This window comes from Amphiprion ocellaris, chromosome 10, assembly GCF_022539595.1.
Source record: "Amphiprion ocellaris isolate individual 3 ecotype Okinawa chromosome 10, ASM2253959v1, whole genome shotgun sequence".
Taxonomy (NCBI): Eukaryota; Metazoa; Chordata; class Actinopteri; family Pomacentridae; genus Amphiprion; species Amphiprion ocellaris.
In genome coordinates this window covers 2,138,415-2,152,419 of record NC_072775.1, presented here as the reverse complement: position 1 = coordinate 2,152,419, position 14,005 = coordinate 2,138,415, and the positions used below count along the sequence as shown (strand labels likewise).

Genomic DNA, 14,005 nt, shown 5'->3' with positions numbered 1-14,005 from the left:
TGTAGTTTATCAGTTTAATTATGCATCTATGTTACAATAGGGTCTCCAAATGCACAGTTTTTCTCAATACCCAGGTTAAAGAAGTTGCCTTTTCCTCCTTTGTAAGCGCTGGTGACTAATCTCGCCCAGCCGTGTTCCCCCTGAAAGAAAGAAGACAAAACAATGCTGTCTGAGAAAAAGCCTTTCCTGAAATACTTTCGGCTTCAGCACAAGCAAATCTAGATCGACAAGAGTGTGCAAATTATAGCGACAGAGCCGACATGTTTCAGACGGAGGAGACCAACCCAGAATTCTCCCCAGGAGTTCCTGACGATCCAGAACTCGATCCCGTCTTCATCCACGCCCCAGCCAGCCACGGATACGATGTGATTTGGCAGAGAAAGAGGGTGAAACTCTGAGAAGACCCCTCCGGAATATTGTTCCAAACCGCCAGTCGCCATCAGGGCACAACTGAAAGACAAACACAGGAGATTCTGGGTTGTACGTGTGAGGATCAATCTTAAAAACGACCTTTCGTACCTGCAACGAATGTGTCTCAGCTAGTTTTGCCCACAGGAGCTTTGTGTAACCTGACATTCTTATGTAGATATTGGTCAATCTTTTCCACACTTGAATGAACCCAAAATTCTCATGAAATATTTTATTATCCAGGATTATTAAGTGCGATGTGCACCTAGTCCACGGGTGTCCAACATGAGGCCCGCGGGCCAAAAGCGGTCCTCCAGAGGGTCCAGTCCGGCCCTCAAAGTGTAAAAATTCCAGAGAAGACATTAACTGCAGATTGGAAATTAGTGAAACTATAAGTTTAAAATCATTTCTAGACCATGACAAGTTGTTTTGATCAGAAAGTAAAATACTAGATTGTTCATTGTTCTTTTGTCATATCGCGTCTTGTTTTTGTTGTTTTTTCTTTTTTTGTCGTTTTGTTTCTCGTTTTTGTCATTTTGTCTCATTTTTGTTGTTTTTTGTCATTTTGATCCTCCAGTAAATCTTCTCTGGTTCAGTTCCAGGTGACTAAATGTTGTGTTCCTTTGTCGACACACTGTGATCTGGAAGTTGTAATGTGGAAATGATCAACTGAGGATGAATATTGCTGAAACTTAACTTATTTTTCTTTAGAAATTTCAGGTTGTTCATGATGTTTTGTAAAAAGATGGGTTAGGGTTAACAAAGGAATCATTAGGAGTTGTGGTTATTTACAGGTTATTATGCTGTGATTTTACTGGTCACTGGAGATCAAACTGGACTGAATGTGGAACCTGAACTAAGATGAGTTTGACACCACTGTGCTAGAGGCTCTTTTTTAATTTTAATAAAGCTCTCAACTGACTCAAAAAAAAAGTTTTTGAAAAGTTTAGTCGGCAGGTATTACAAAAGAAAACTTGTAAAAAAGGTTAAATACTGCATGAGTTAATTTTAAAGACGATATAAAACTGTCGAAACCAGAGCCTCACTAAAAGAAGAACAGCCAACCTAAGATGCTGAACGAGAAGAGTAGAATTGTTAGGAGAAATAAAGTTCAGTTGAGTCAAGAGGAAATAGAATAATACCTAAATAAAGGTAGATATTTTCAATACTTAAAGGCTTTAATTTAATATATTTGAAGACTTTTCTGAGTGAAATAAAAGTACACTCTGCTGCCGGGTTTCTCACAGGTTTTAGGAATGATTAAATATGTATCTGCTAATAAAAACTTCACTGAGATGAAGAATCGCTCTGCAAAGTTCAGGCTGAATCTCCTCCTTCACACGGAGGCTGTAGGTGGATGAGTAATTAGAGGATGACTGGCTCTACCTGATGGGACCGTTGGTGAAAATCTCAGCTTTCATGTGGTCTCGTCCGGAAACTTCTCCGTAGTCTCCCACCTTCCACACGGTGTAGTTCTTCACCACCGCACAGGACTCGAAGAAGGAGCAGGTTCCACACTGGTTGAACAGCTCGCACTCTGAAACAATAGAGATTTACATTCAATTCATTGGTTTTCATGACAAGATCAAGATCCTGCTGCATTACCTGTATGGTGGCCCAGTTTACCTCACACAGATGATTTTATTGGGTCTTTTACATACATTTTTTGCTCTTTTTAAATTAACTTTAAGATTTTGTTATCCCACAGTCCCCTTGAGCCCATGTCCATCACAGTGTTTTTATCAGAGCAATGCACTTGAACCTAAACCTAACTGTACTAACCCTAACAACCCTAACCCTACTAACCCTAGCCCTACTAATCCTACTAACTCTAAGCCTACTAACCCAAGCCTTACAAACCCTAAGTGTACTAATTCTAACCCTCCTAACCCTACTAACCCTAAACCTCCTAACCCTACTAACCCTAAACCTCCTAACCCTACTAACTCGAAGCCTACTAACCCTAACCCTATCTTCTGGTATGTCCATCCTTTACATCCACTAAGAAGTACCAGTTCAACTCTTTCTTCTTTCAACAAAGCCATATTCAATCTGTGGAGGCAAAAACATTGTAGTTAATGACATTTCCTGTGTGTCCAGACTTTAGGGACAACCTGTACATAGTGATTAATGGCTGACACATGTTGAACATCTCACTTTAACCACTGCTGCTATGACAGCAATGCAGGTAAACAAGGCCTGGCTCACAGTTCATAGGTGTTGGATGGGCTTGAGGCTTGAAGTCAACAAACTGGGATGATCTTTATATTATTTCTTTCTTCACAGTTCTAAATTTGTGCATGGGGTGTTTTTGTGTCCAAACATGTCTACAATTTTTCCAAACGGTTGCTACAAAGTTAGGAACATACCTGCATAAATATAATGTATGCTTAAGTTTTTTACCTTGTCAACGTGTCCATAAGGTGTTTTTTCATTAGTGTGGTAGAAGACATGTAATGAGTTAAATAAGAAATTAATATCATGGCTGTACATTTCCAACTTGAAACTAGCGTATACTGATGACAATCTCAAAAACACAGATCCAGACTAGCAGGGTTTCATACGTAACAAACCCAAAGAACCAATCCTGTCAACTCCCTCTCCTTCAGAATCAGTTTTCATGGCTGACTTACTCCAATATTACAACTTTCCATTGAGTAGTTTTAGCCAAAAATATCTAAATGTGTAACTTGGAAACACAAAAATTAGTTTTTAGGGGTTTATCAACAACCTGAGAGAAACTTCTCCAAAAAGATTTCTTACAAATGGCCCAAACTTTGGAGCTAATTTTCATTTTCTTACAAGAAACGACAGCCTCAGTGAATCTCTGTCCTCATACTTTTGGTGGTTTAACAGCCCCAAAAACAGACAGATGGTTGTTTTTACTTTGGTTCTTGGCTTGGTAGTTGTTGCAGGTCTCGTCAGGAATGCCTTTTTCGTGTGCATAGGCGTAGACTCTCAGGTGATCTCCTCCATAGCAGGAGCCTGCCTTCCCGCAGTCGATCACGTTCTGGACGGACAGGTACGCTGACGGCCACGCCCCTCCACGCTTGATGTTGATGCGATCTTTACAAAAAGTACAAGAACAACAAACGTTTGCACTGCAAAAACTCAAAATCTTACCAAGTCTATTTGTCTTATTTTTAGTCAAAATGATTCAAGAGAAATTCACTTAACAAGAGACATTTCAGCAGATGGAGGGACGTTTTAAGACAATGCATCTTAAATATCTTGTTAAGTCAAACAATCTTGAAATTATCTTGTTTTCAGTTGAATTTTACAAGAAAACTCTAAATAAGTTTAACCCTCGTGTCGTCCTGCGGGTCAAATTTACCCATTTTAAAGTTTGAAAATGTGGAAAAAAATATATTTTCACAGTGAAACTTCTGATGTCCACATTTTCAACATTTTTGGGAAATCTTTGAACATTTTTTGGTGGAAAAAAATGTTAAAAATGTTTCTTAAGAACATTCACATAAAAAAACAACCAAAATCCAGTGAATTTCACTGGATTTTGGTTGATTTTTATGTGAATGTTCTTTAAGAAAATATTAGAAGTTTTACTGATATATATGGAATCACTTTAAATATTTTTAGGATTTTTTTGAAGATTTTTACTCATTTTTTGAAAATATTTACAAGAATTTTCTTGCCACATTTGGAGAAATTTTTTTAAGGGAAACTTTTAAGGAATTTTTGGAATTTTCTTCCTGAAGGTTTTGCAAATTTTCAGAAATTTGGGGAATTTTTTTGCAGATTTTTTTCAGACAAGGAAACAATATTTTTGGTGCCCGTAAATGAAGACAACAGGAGGGTTAATACATCTCAAATTAGGAGGTTACATGAAAGAAAAAATCTGTTTTTGAGTGAAAAACTGCTGTTTTTTTAGCATGTCTGGCTTATTTTCAGACACCTAAGCTAGACAATCCTGGTAAAATATACCTTAAAATAAGTTTTCCCAGCTAATTTTAAGATCTCAATATTTAAATAAATCTTATTTCAAGAAATCTTACCAAGCCATTTTTTGCTTGTTCTATTGGCAGATTTTTTCACTTATTTCCAGGTAAAAGTTCCTTGAAATGTTTTTTTTTTGTTTGTTTTGAAGGAGCATTTTTTCCAATGTGAAGTCCGTATCTGTCTTCTCCTTCTTCTGCTCAAACGTTTGTATAAATAATACATTTCAAATCCACATGATGGTATTCGTTCTATCCATCCCTCTATTCTAGTACAGTTTTATCCCACCTCCATCCCACTGTTGTCATGGTTACCAGCTAGTGCACTGGTGGCTCCCATTGCCCAGCAGGAGCCACAGTACTGGGGGATGTGTTGGTTCCTCGTCACGCTCACATAATTCTTCCCGTCGATGTTCCTCCAGTCCCACGACGGAGGGAGATCCGACGCCTCCACGTACTCGCGTGGTCGGGCTTGTGTCCTGAAAACGAGCGAAAGATGAGTGTGTTTCTGCGATCACTACGGTACCTCCACACTTATAGCGCGCCCACACAGGTGTTTTCACTTGTTTGACTAATTATATCTCCTCTCAGGACTGCGTAGGAGGCGAGCTGGCTGCGACTGAATGTCAGCCGACGCATTATCCTGCGGGTGCCACAAACCGAAAAGGATATTTGGTGGTGATTCCCATCGTTTCTACGCACAACCGCAGCCCGAGTGAGTGAAAAACATCAGTGATTGTGTTAATATCATCCAGAGAAATCAGGACAATCAACCTTCTCGCCTAAGCACTGCTGTAATCTAGTTTTACGTGTTAAAAAATATATTAACCCTCCTGTTGTCTTCATTTACGGGCACCAAAAATATTGTTTCCTTGTCTGTAAAAAAAATCCAAAAATTCAGCAAAAAAAATCCCCAAATTTATGAAAATTTACAAAACCTTCAGGAAGAAAATTCCAATAATTCCTGAAATGTTTCCCTTCAAAGTTTGATTTAAAAAAAAAAAATCCCCCAAATTTGGCAAGAAAATTCTTGTAAATATTTTCAAAAAAATGAGTAAAAATCTTCCAGAAAAATCCTAAAAATATCTGAAGTCATTCCATATATATCAGTAAAATTTCTAATATTTTCTATAAGAATATTGACAAAAAATTTAACAAAATCCAGTGAAATTCGCTGGATTTTGGTTTTTTTTTTGTGAATGTTCTTAAGAAACATTTTTAGCATTTCTTTTTTTCCACCAAAAAATGTTCAAAGATTTCTCAAAAATGTAGAAAATGTGGACATCAGAAGTTTCAGTGTGAAAACATATTTTTTCCACATTTTCAAACTTTAAAACAGGTCAGTTTTGACCTGCAGGACGACACGAGGGTTAAACTTATTTCAATTTGGCATTTCCAAGACGGAGTTTCTGCTAAAACTTGAAATGAACAAAGCACAAAGTGATATAAAAATAAAAGCCAGCGATATAAATTTAATCCAGTTACCTCCTTTCAGTTGGGTGTTTTTAATTGTTAAATTCAGTACAATTACAGAGAATCACAGAGGGATCACATAAAGAGCTTTTTATCAACCTAATGGGTTTTTCTACGTTCATAATAATCATGTAGAAAAGGCCAAAAACGTCTTAATTTGTTGCCTGCGTGACTCAGTAAATCATTTAAAATCCCCAGGGATACTCCTACGTTGGTGAAGTTGGTTGCATTTTTATTAAGAGCTAATTGTTTAATGGAGAGCACCGGGGGCATTTTACAGATAAAGTGCTGCCATGGTTCATTTGTCTCAACCCTGTCTCTCTAGTTTTTATTTCTTTCATCTCTCTTTGTGTTTCTAAGGCTGTCTTTTCAATCTTTTTCCTTTCACTTCAAGTACATATTCCAGCTGCCCTCGCAAAGTGCTGCTTCATGCAGTATGAATACAAATGGGACAAACTAGTTTGTCATAATAATGCATCTTAAAATTTAACTGTCTATCTGTAGAGTGAAATGAGCTTTTGACGTACTACAGTCATGGAAAAAATGATGAGACTGCCCTTGTTTTCTTCAATTTCTTGTTCATTTTAATACCTGGTACAACTAAAGGTACATTTGTTTGGACAAATATAATGATAAGAACAAAAACAGCTCATAAGAGTTTCATTTCAGAGCTGATATCTAAACATATTTCATGTTTTTCTTGATAATAACTAAAATCCCTTCAGTTTTTCCATCAATATCTATGGCATTGTTCTGCCAAAAGCAGCTTTTAGGATTCCATGTTTTCTTTTCTGTCTGTTTTAGTCAAAAAACAAGGAAAACAAAGACAAAAATTGGTAAAAACGAGACACAAAATGACACAAAACGTCTCATTTTTGTCGATTTGTGTCTCGTTTTTGTCATTTTGTATCTTATTTTCATTGTTCTGTGTCTCATTTTTGTCATTTTGTGTCTTGTCTTTGTCGTTTTGTCTCGTTTTTGTCATTTTGTATCTTATTTTTGTTGTTTTGGGTCTCATTTTTGTCATTTTGTGTCTCATTTTTAATTTCCTCAATACTAATTTAACGTAATTATTCCAACATCATGGCGAATTATTTCAATAATTTCACTACTGAATACTATAAAAACTTCACTCAAGACGACTTGGGGAATATTAGAACAGCACTTATATACAAGTTTTGAGTCATTTTGGAAAATTTTCTTGTAATTTTCAGCAAGTTTTGTGTCAGCTTGGATCATTTTTGTGTGTTTGGGAAAATTTTCAAGTCATTTAGGACAAATTTCAAGTCATTCTGGACTAATTTTCTGTAATTATGGATCATTTTCAAGTCATTCTGGATGGGTCAATGTTACTACAATACATTTGATAAAAGTGTATGCAGATTTATCCCATGGACCTCAAAAGCCCCTCAGTTATAGACTGACCCAGCTGGCCTAGAAACTCATGATAACTGTATTGGTAGGATATAATTACAGTGTTATTATGATTTCTCAATTAAATACTAATTTAACGTGATTATTCTAACACCATGGCGAGTTATTTCAATAATCTCACTACTGAATACTATAAAAACTTCACTCAGGACTACTTGAGGAATATAAAAACAGCACTTACATACTTCTAATTACTCTGTCATCTAAATGTGAGGAGCAGCGTTACTTTTCCTGGACGTAAACAACAAACAGAAATCGTTAAACCGGGTCCCCGCCAGCCGTTAAACCGGGTCCTTTGTCTTACCTGACCTGGTCCGGTCTGTGGTCTGTGATGGGTTTATAGCAGGGCTCTGACAGCAGCCCGGAGGACAGAACCTGCAGAGGAAAAAATGATAAACAAAACAGCAGTAGCACCGCCATCTTGGCTCCGCCTCTTCTGACGCAGGGACGCAAATCAATGCGTGCGCGCCCCCTTCTGGCAGGAGCGAGCACGACAGCTGAGATACACTGATCCTAAAGTTATTTGGCGTTAATTTTACTCTCCTAAAAGGCGTTTTAAGTCGAGATTGTACAGGAAAAACACTTTCTGCTTCATTCACTGGTAGAATTTGGAATATTTTGCTCACCACAACATGGTTTCTTTTAGAATAATGGAAAGAAAACACTCAAAATACACGTTTTTGTGTTTATTTTACTACACTTTGTTTACATCTGTAGATTTCATAATGTCATAATGCATATAATTAAAGTAGGGTCATTTTTCTGGCTGTCTGGATCTCAATAGACAGGTAGGTAGGTAGGTAGGTAGGTAGGTAGGTAGGTAGACAGACAGACAGACAGACAGACAGACAGACAGACAGACAGACAGACAGACAGACAGACAGACAGACAGACAGACAGACAGACAGACAGACAGACAGACAGACAGACAGACAGACAGACAGACAGATAGATATTAAAGTAATCCCGAGGGAAATTTAAGCATATATTTAATGTGTGTAACAGAAAATGAAGAAAATAAAACAAAAAATGTAAAATAAGTTTTTAATTTATATATATATATATATATATATATATATATATATATATATATATACACACACACACACACACTTCATTTTTTAGTATAATATATACAAAAAATATATAAAATATAATGTATATTATGCAGAAAGAAATGAGCAAAAAAACCCCGTAAGTTTTTAGTTTTTTGCTCATTTTTTATATAAAATTTATATATACATATATAAACCCAATTATATAGAAAAAAGTAAAAAATTATATATATAGATATACGTTTGCAAATTTTTTAGATATAATTATAAAAAATGTAATATAAAAACGTTTGATTTTTGATTAAATATCAAAAATAAAACTGATGTGGTGTTTTTGCAGCAGTGGGTTTTACAGGATTCAGAGATGTTTGTTTCATTTTAAAAGGCAATAAAACATTTTAATTTGAGTTAAAGTCCTGATTTCATCCCTTAAAGCAGCAGAAAGTTACCGACCTCTGAGTCACGCTTCTGACTGATCTGAAGGATTTTATTCATTTGTTAATATTTTTAGAATTAATTGTCTTTATTGATGTCTCTATTTATAGACTTATTTACATATTTTAATCTATTCTTCTTCTTCTTATTTTTCTATTTTTAATATTTATATCTGTCTATGTTCAATTCTTATTTCATTTATTTGATTTGATCTCATCCGGTGTTTCCTGATTACATGTGTTGTGTAGGACAGTGTTTCCTTGTGGTTTTTATCGATAATTTGACTGTGGGAATCGTAGTTTGTGCTGTTTTATTGCATTATAATTACAACTATAACTATTATATAAATAACTACCATAGCTGTATCCTATAACTTTCTGTTGCATTCTTGCTAAAAGTAAATCAGAATGTTTTACTGCATGTATTAAATGGCAGATTTATTTTACAGTTTTCTGTGTAATAACATTTTCTACTGGGATCATACAGTGGATTAATTTTCTGCAAACTCGGCTACAAAGCAGCTGTCACATACACATAGCGGAGTGTAAATATGACATTTTCCTTTTAAAAAAATGTTCTTTCTATGCCACACTACTAAAACAGAAACATAATAATAGAGCAATATCCATCCAGTCTCACCACACTCCAGAATACAGCTCCACGGTTTCACACTCCCACATCATTACCACAGTTTATCATCTTTCTTGGCAGTCATTTACATAAAATACAATTGTGTTTTGTTCTCCTTTTTTGCACGTTTTGACACCAGACTGTATTCTAAATGAGGAACACACATTTTGCTGCAGTTGTCGTCCTGGATAAGTTGCATGATTAATTTTTCTGTTTCTGTAAGTCACTCAGTCTGTTGCTTCTGTTGTGCTTTAAAGATGCGACCGTTTGAGGAGAATTCTGTTTGTTTGACCTGTTGGCTTCTCTTCTCTTCATTGATTTTTATTTTTGGCATGTTTTGGGGGTGAAATAGGGAAACTTCGCCTGACTAACAATGACTTCTTCTCTCCTCGGTGTCTTAACATATAAGTGATAAAGGAAAATCAAAGATAACAGACTGACACTAACGTTTAACTTTAAAATAGCTGACACCAAATGTCATTATTGCTGATAAATAGTGCATTTTCTACACATCTATTTCAATATTTATGCATATTTTATTATTATGGTTATTTATTATTCTTCTGGTTATTTTCTATTTATTTATCTTTCTTCGCTCTTGTGTGGGCAGCTGCTGTAAATATTGTGTTTTATGTGATTAAAATTCAATACAAATATTTAAATAATTATAAATAATAATTATAGCTGATCCAGAAGTGACTTTAAAGTATAAAATGTATTCTGAAAAATGTGAGCGTTGGAGAAAAGGCAAAAGTTTCCAGGTTCAATATAGAATTGCAGGGCTTTTTGTACAATAGTTGACATTTTAGTGATATCCAGTCATTTTTTATTAATAAGTGATTGTTTCCATAATAAGTAATTATGTAATTTGTAAAGACATGATCATAATGAACATAAAAACATTATTTTTTTTTTACTTTTAATAAAAATGTATGCAGATATATGCCATGGACTTCAAAAGTCCCTCAGTTTTAGATTGACCCGGATGAGTTTCGAGTCATTTTGACAATTTTCTTGTCATTTTCAACGAATTTTATGTCAGCTTGGATCTTTTCTTGTCATTTTGGGATAAATTTGAGTCATTTAGGACAAATTTCAAGTCATTCTGGACTAATTTTCTGTAATTATGGATCATTTTCAAGTCATTCTGGATGGGGTAATATATAACTGCAGGTCTTTTTGTATCATAGTTGACATTTTAGTGATATCCAGTCATTTTTTATTAATAAGTGATTGTTTCCATAATAAATAATTATGGAATTTTTAAAGGCATATTGAACATAAAAAACATTATTTTTTTTTAACTTTTAATAAAAATATGTGCAGCTATATCCCACTGACTTCAAAAGTCTCTGTTATATACTGACCCTAGAGATTAACACCATCTGAAAAAAGTGATGTCAAATCCTATTTTTAGTTTGATTTGCTTTTTAAATATTTGCCTTTTTATCAGCCCAGCCGTCCAGAAACCACGTCGCCTGACTCATCTTCAACAGTTTTCCTCTCCAGCAGCTTTTACACAAGCTGTTCCAAAATAAACACCACAAACCGAAGATGGATTGTACAACAGATAATAGCTGTTGAGTGATTTATGGAGTGTTCCTGTTGAGGGTTTATTAGGTGCCTAATGCACGTCTAATCTTTAATCATTTAAAGTACAAACAACAGTGCTTCTCTCTCACAGCGCCACTGAAGTTCAGCCTCATCCTGTTCCATAATAACCTTGTTAAGAGCTGCAGATACTCCACCAGAACTTCACCAGTCATTAGGTGTAATGTGATTGTGACCCGGAGCTAAGTGTGTTATTTCAAAGTTTCCTGCTGATCTGACAAAATGTACACGGCTCCAACGCTTATTTTTACTTGTTCATTTATTGATTATGATGGGGGGGAAAAAACGCATTATAAAAGCAATAAAGCAGGGAAATAATTTCAATATTTAATCAAGAAATGAATCAGTCACTCATTATTTAGCATTATTTATGACATGGTTTTACTCCAGTCATTAGATCTGGATTCTAGAGTAGATGTGCTGCTCTGCAAACTACATTCACTGTCTGTATGTATCATATTATTATTATTATTATTATTATTATTATTATTATTATTATTATTATTATTATTATTATTATTATTAAGACAAAACCTTGATAACTGGACCAGCTGGGAAGAACTCCAATGTTTCTTGGCATTCTTGGTTTCAAATTTACACAAAAATGCTACATAAAAGCACAACATGTCTCTTTTTTGTCATTTTGTGTCCTATTTTTGTCATTGTGTCGTTTTTGTCATTTTGGGTCAGGTTTTTGTCATTTTGGGTCTGTTTTTTGTCATTTTGTGTCTAGTTTTTGTCATTTTGTGTCTGTTTTTTGTCATTTTGTGTCTGGTTTTTGTCATTTTGTGTCTGGTTTTTGTCATTTTGTGTCTATTTTTTTTTCATTTTGTCTCATTTTTAAAAATCATTCTTTAACATTATTTATGACATAATTTTGCTCCAATCATTAGATCTGGATATGTGCTGCTCTACAAACTACATTCACTGTCTGTATGTATCGTATTATTATTATTATTATTATTATTATTATTATTATTATTATTATTATTATTATTATTATTATTTTTTATTATTATTATTATTAATAATAATAATAATAATAATAATAATAATAATAATAATAATAATAATAATAATAATAATACAAGACCTTGAAAACTGGACCAGCTGGGAAGAACTCAGATATTTCTTGGCATTTATTTTGGGTGGAAACATGGTTTGGTTTCAAATTCACACAAATGTGCGACATAAAAGCACAACGTGTACAAAACTACACTGAGACGTTCCACAGCAGATATTCTGACAGCATACGATCACAACTGTAAATTCTAATAAAAATTAACAGCGCTTGAACTCTGCTAACCTGCTCTGGTTTAATAATTCCGGTATTATCTGCTTATTGTCACACTGTTTTGGCTCATTGAAGTGGAGCACAGCCGCTTTCTGCTTATCTTATTGTGACAGTTCCAAATAATTCTGCTGTGAGAAGGATTACCGGCGGACTAGAAGGTGCTTGTAGTGTCACACAGAAATGCACTTTAACGTTCCAGGTCTTTAACCCTTAGATGCACGACTGATTGGACCCTACACTCCTCCACAAGTGGGTCAAAAATGACCCGTATGAGAATCAATGTGTTTTTATGCCATTTTTATCATTTTGGTTCAGAATAATAATTTGTGTTCTTAGCAAAAATAAGGAGGAAAAAGTGTAGAAAAGGAGCTGTACAATAGAACATTCATGGGCATAAAAAGGAGGGAAACGGTGTAAACGGAAGGGAAAAATGTAGAAAAGGATCTGTACAAATATGGCATTTATGGACAAAAAAAGGGAAAACATGTAAAGAGAAGGACAAAGAGCAGAAAAGAAGCCGTACAAAAATTCCATTTATGGGCAAAAAGGAGGGAAAAGGTGGAAACGGAAGGGAAAAATGTAGAAAAGCAGCTGTACGAACAGAACATTTATGGGCATAAATAGGAGGGAAAAGGTGTAAAGAGAAGGTCCTGCATTCACACTTTTGCTCAAGTAAATAAAAGTAAATAACAATAATAAAGAAAATACCACAGTGTGAAAATGTTCGGCTAGAAGTCTTAAAATCAAAATTTTCCTGCAGTAAAAACACCAGTGTGAAAATATAGTGCTTAGTAGAAGAACAAAAGCATTACCCTGCTGAAAGTGCAAAAACAAACAAACAAACAAACAAAAAAGCAAAATAAACAAGAAAAAACACTCCTGTCAAGCACAAAGTAAAAATATAAAGTAGCATTATTGTACAGTACTGGAGTGAATTAATTTGTTCAACAATAATAAAAAAATATTGTTCAACAACCTGAAGAACAGCAGAAACCGATGCATAAATTAATGTTTTGTAATTCATAAAAATATGAATAATCCTGAAATTTTGTTGCTAATGAGGTCTAAAAAATGCTCCAAATTTTGAATTAATCACCAGAACACAAATAAAACCAACAGATGAAGCTATTTTCAAAACTTGTGCGTTATCTTGTTGACATTTTGGAAGGAAAAGCTTGAACAAGTTCACTAAAGGACTGCTTGGGGAATATTAAACAAACACTTACATACAATTTTTGAGTCATTTTGGACAATTTTCAAGTAATTTTCAACAAGTTTTGAGTCAGCTTGGATTGTTTCTCGCCATTTAGGATCATTTTTGTGTATTTGGGATAATTTTTCACATCAAATTTCATGTAATTCTGGACTAGTTTTCCATAATTATGGATCATTTTCAAGTCATTCTGGACAGGGGAAGATATAATGGTGGGAGTTTTTGTATCATAGTTGACATTTTAGTGATATCCAGTCATTTTTATTAATAACTGATTATTTCCAGAATGGAATTTTATTTTTATATATATATATATATATATATATATATATATATATATATATATATATATATATATATATATATATATATATATATATATGTATATATATATATATATACACACACACACACATATATGAATTTTTTTATGAACCCAAATATTGAAAAAAAATTTGCAAAAAAATGAAGAAAATAAACAAAAAAGTATATATATATA

General features: G+C 34.2%; 1 protein-coding gene across 1 annotated transcript; it reads right to left on the bottom strand.

Moving 5' to 3' along the window:
• LOC111570589 (cathepsin Z) lies at nt 1-7,727 on the bottom strand. The gene is made up of 6 exons (XM_055014039.1): nt 7,573-7,727; nt 4,677-4,840; nt 3,295-3,474; nt 1,795-1,945; nt 285-450; nt 1-140 (listed from the first exon to the last, which is right to left on the bottom strand). Exons 1-6 carry the CDS (start codon nt 7,686-7,688, stop codon nt 27-29), a joined length of 891 nt encoding a protein of 296 aa, XP_054870014.1. The 5' UTR covers nt 7,689-7,727; the 3' UTR covers nt 1-26.
• Between the last annotated feature and the right edge of the window lie 6,278 nt (nt 7,728-14,005).

Excerpts from the sequence above, each read along its gene's own strand:
- LOC111570589 (XM_055014039.1), bottom strand. The coding sequence starts at position 7,688 with ATGGCGGTGCTACTGCTGTTTTGTTTATCATTTTTTCCTCTGCAGGTT. Across the intron at positions 451-1,794 it reads TTCACCAACGGTCCCATCAG|TTGTGCCCTGATGGCGACTG; the intron begins GTAGAGCCAGTC and ends TTTGTCTTTCAG. Across the intron at positions 141-284 it reads ACTCCTGGGGAGAATTCTGG|GGGGAACACGGCTGGGCGAG; the intron begins GTTGGTCTCCTC and ends TCTTTCTTTCAG.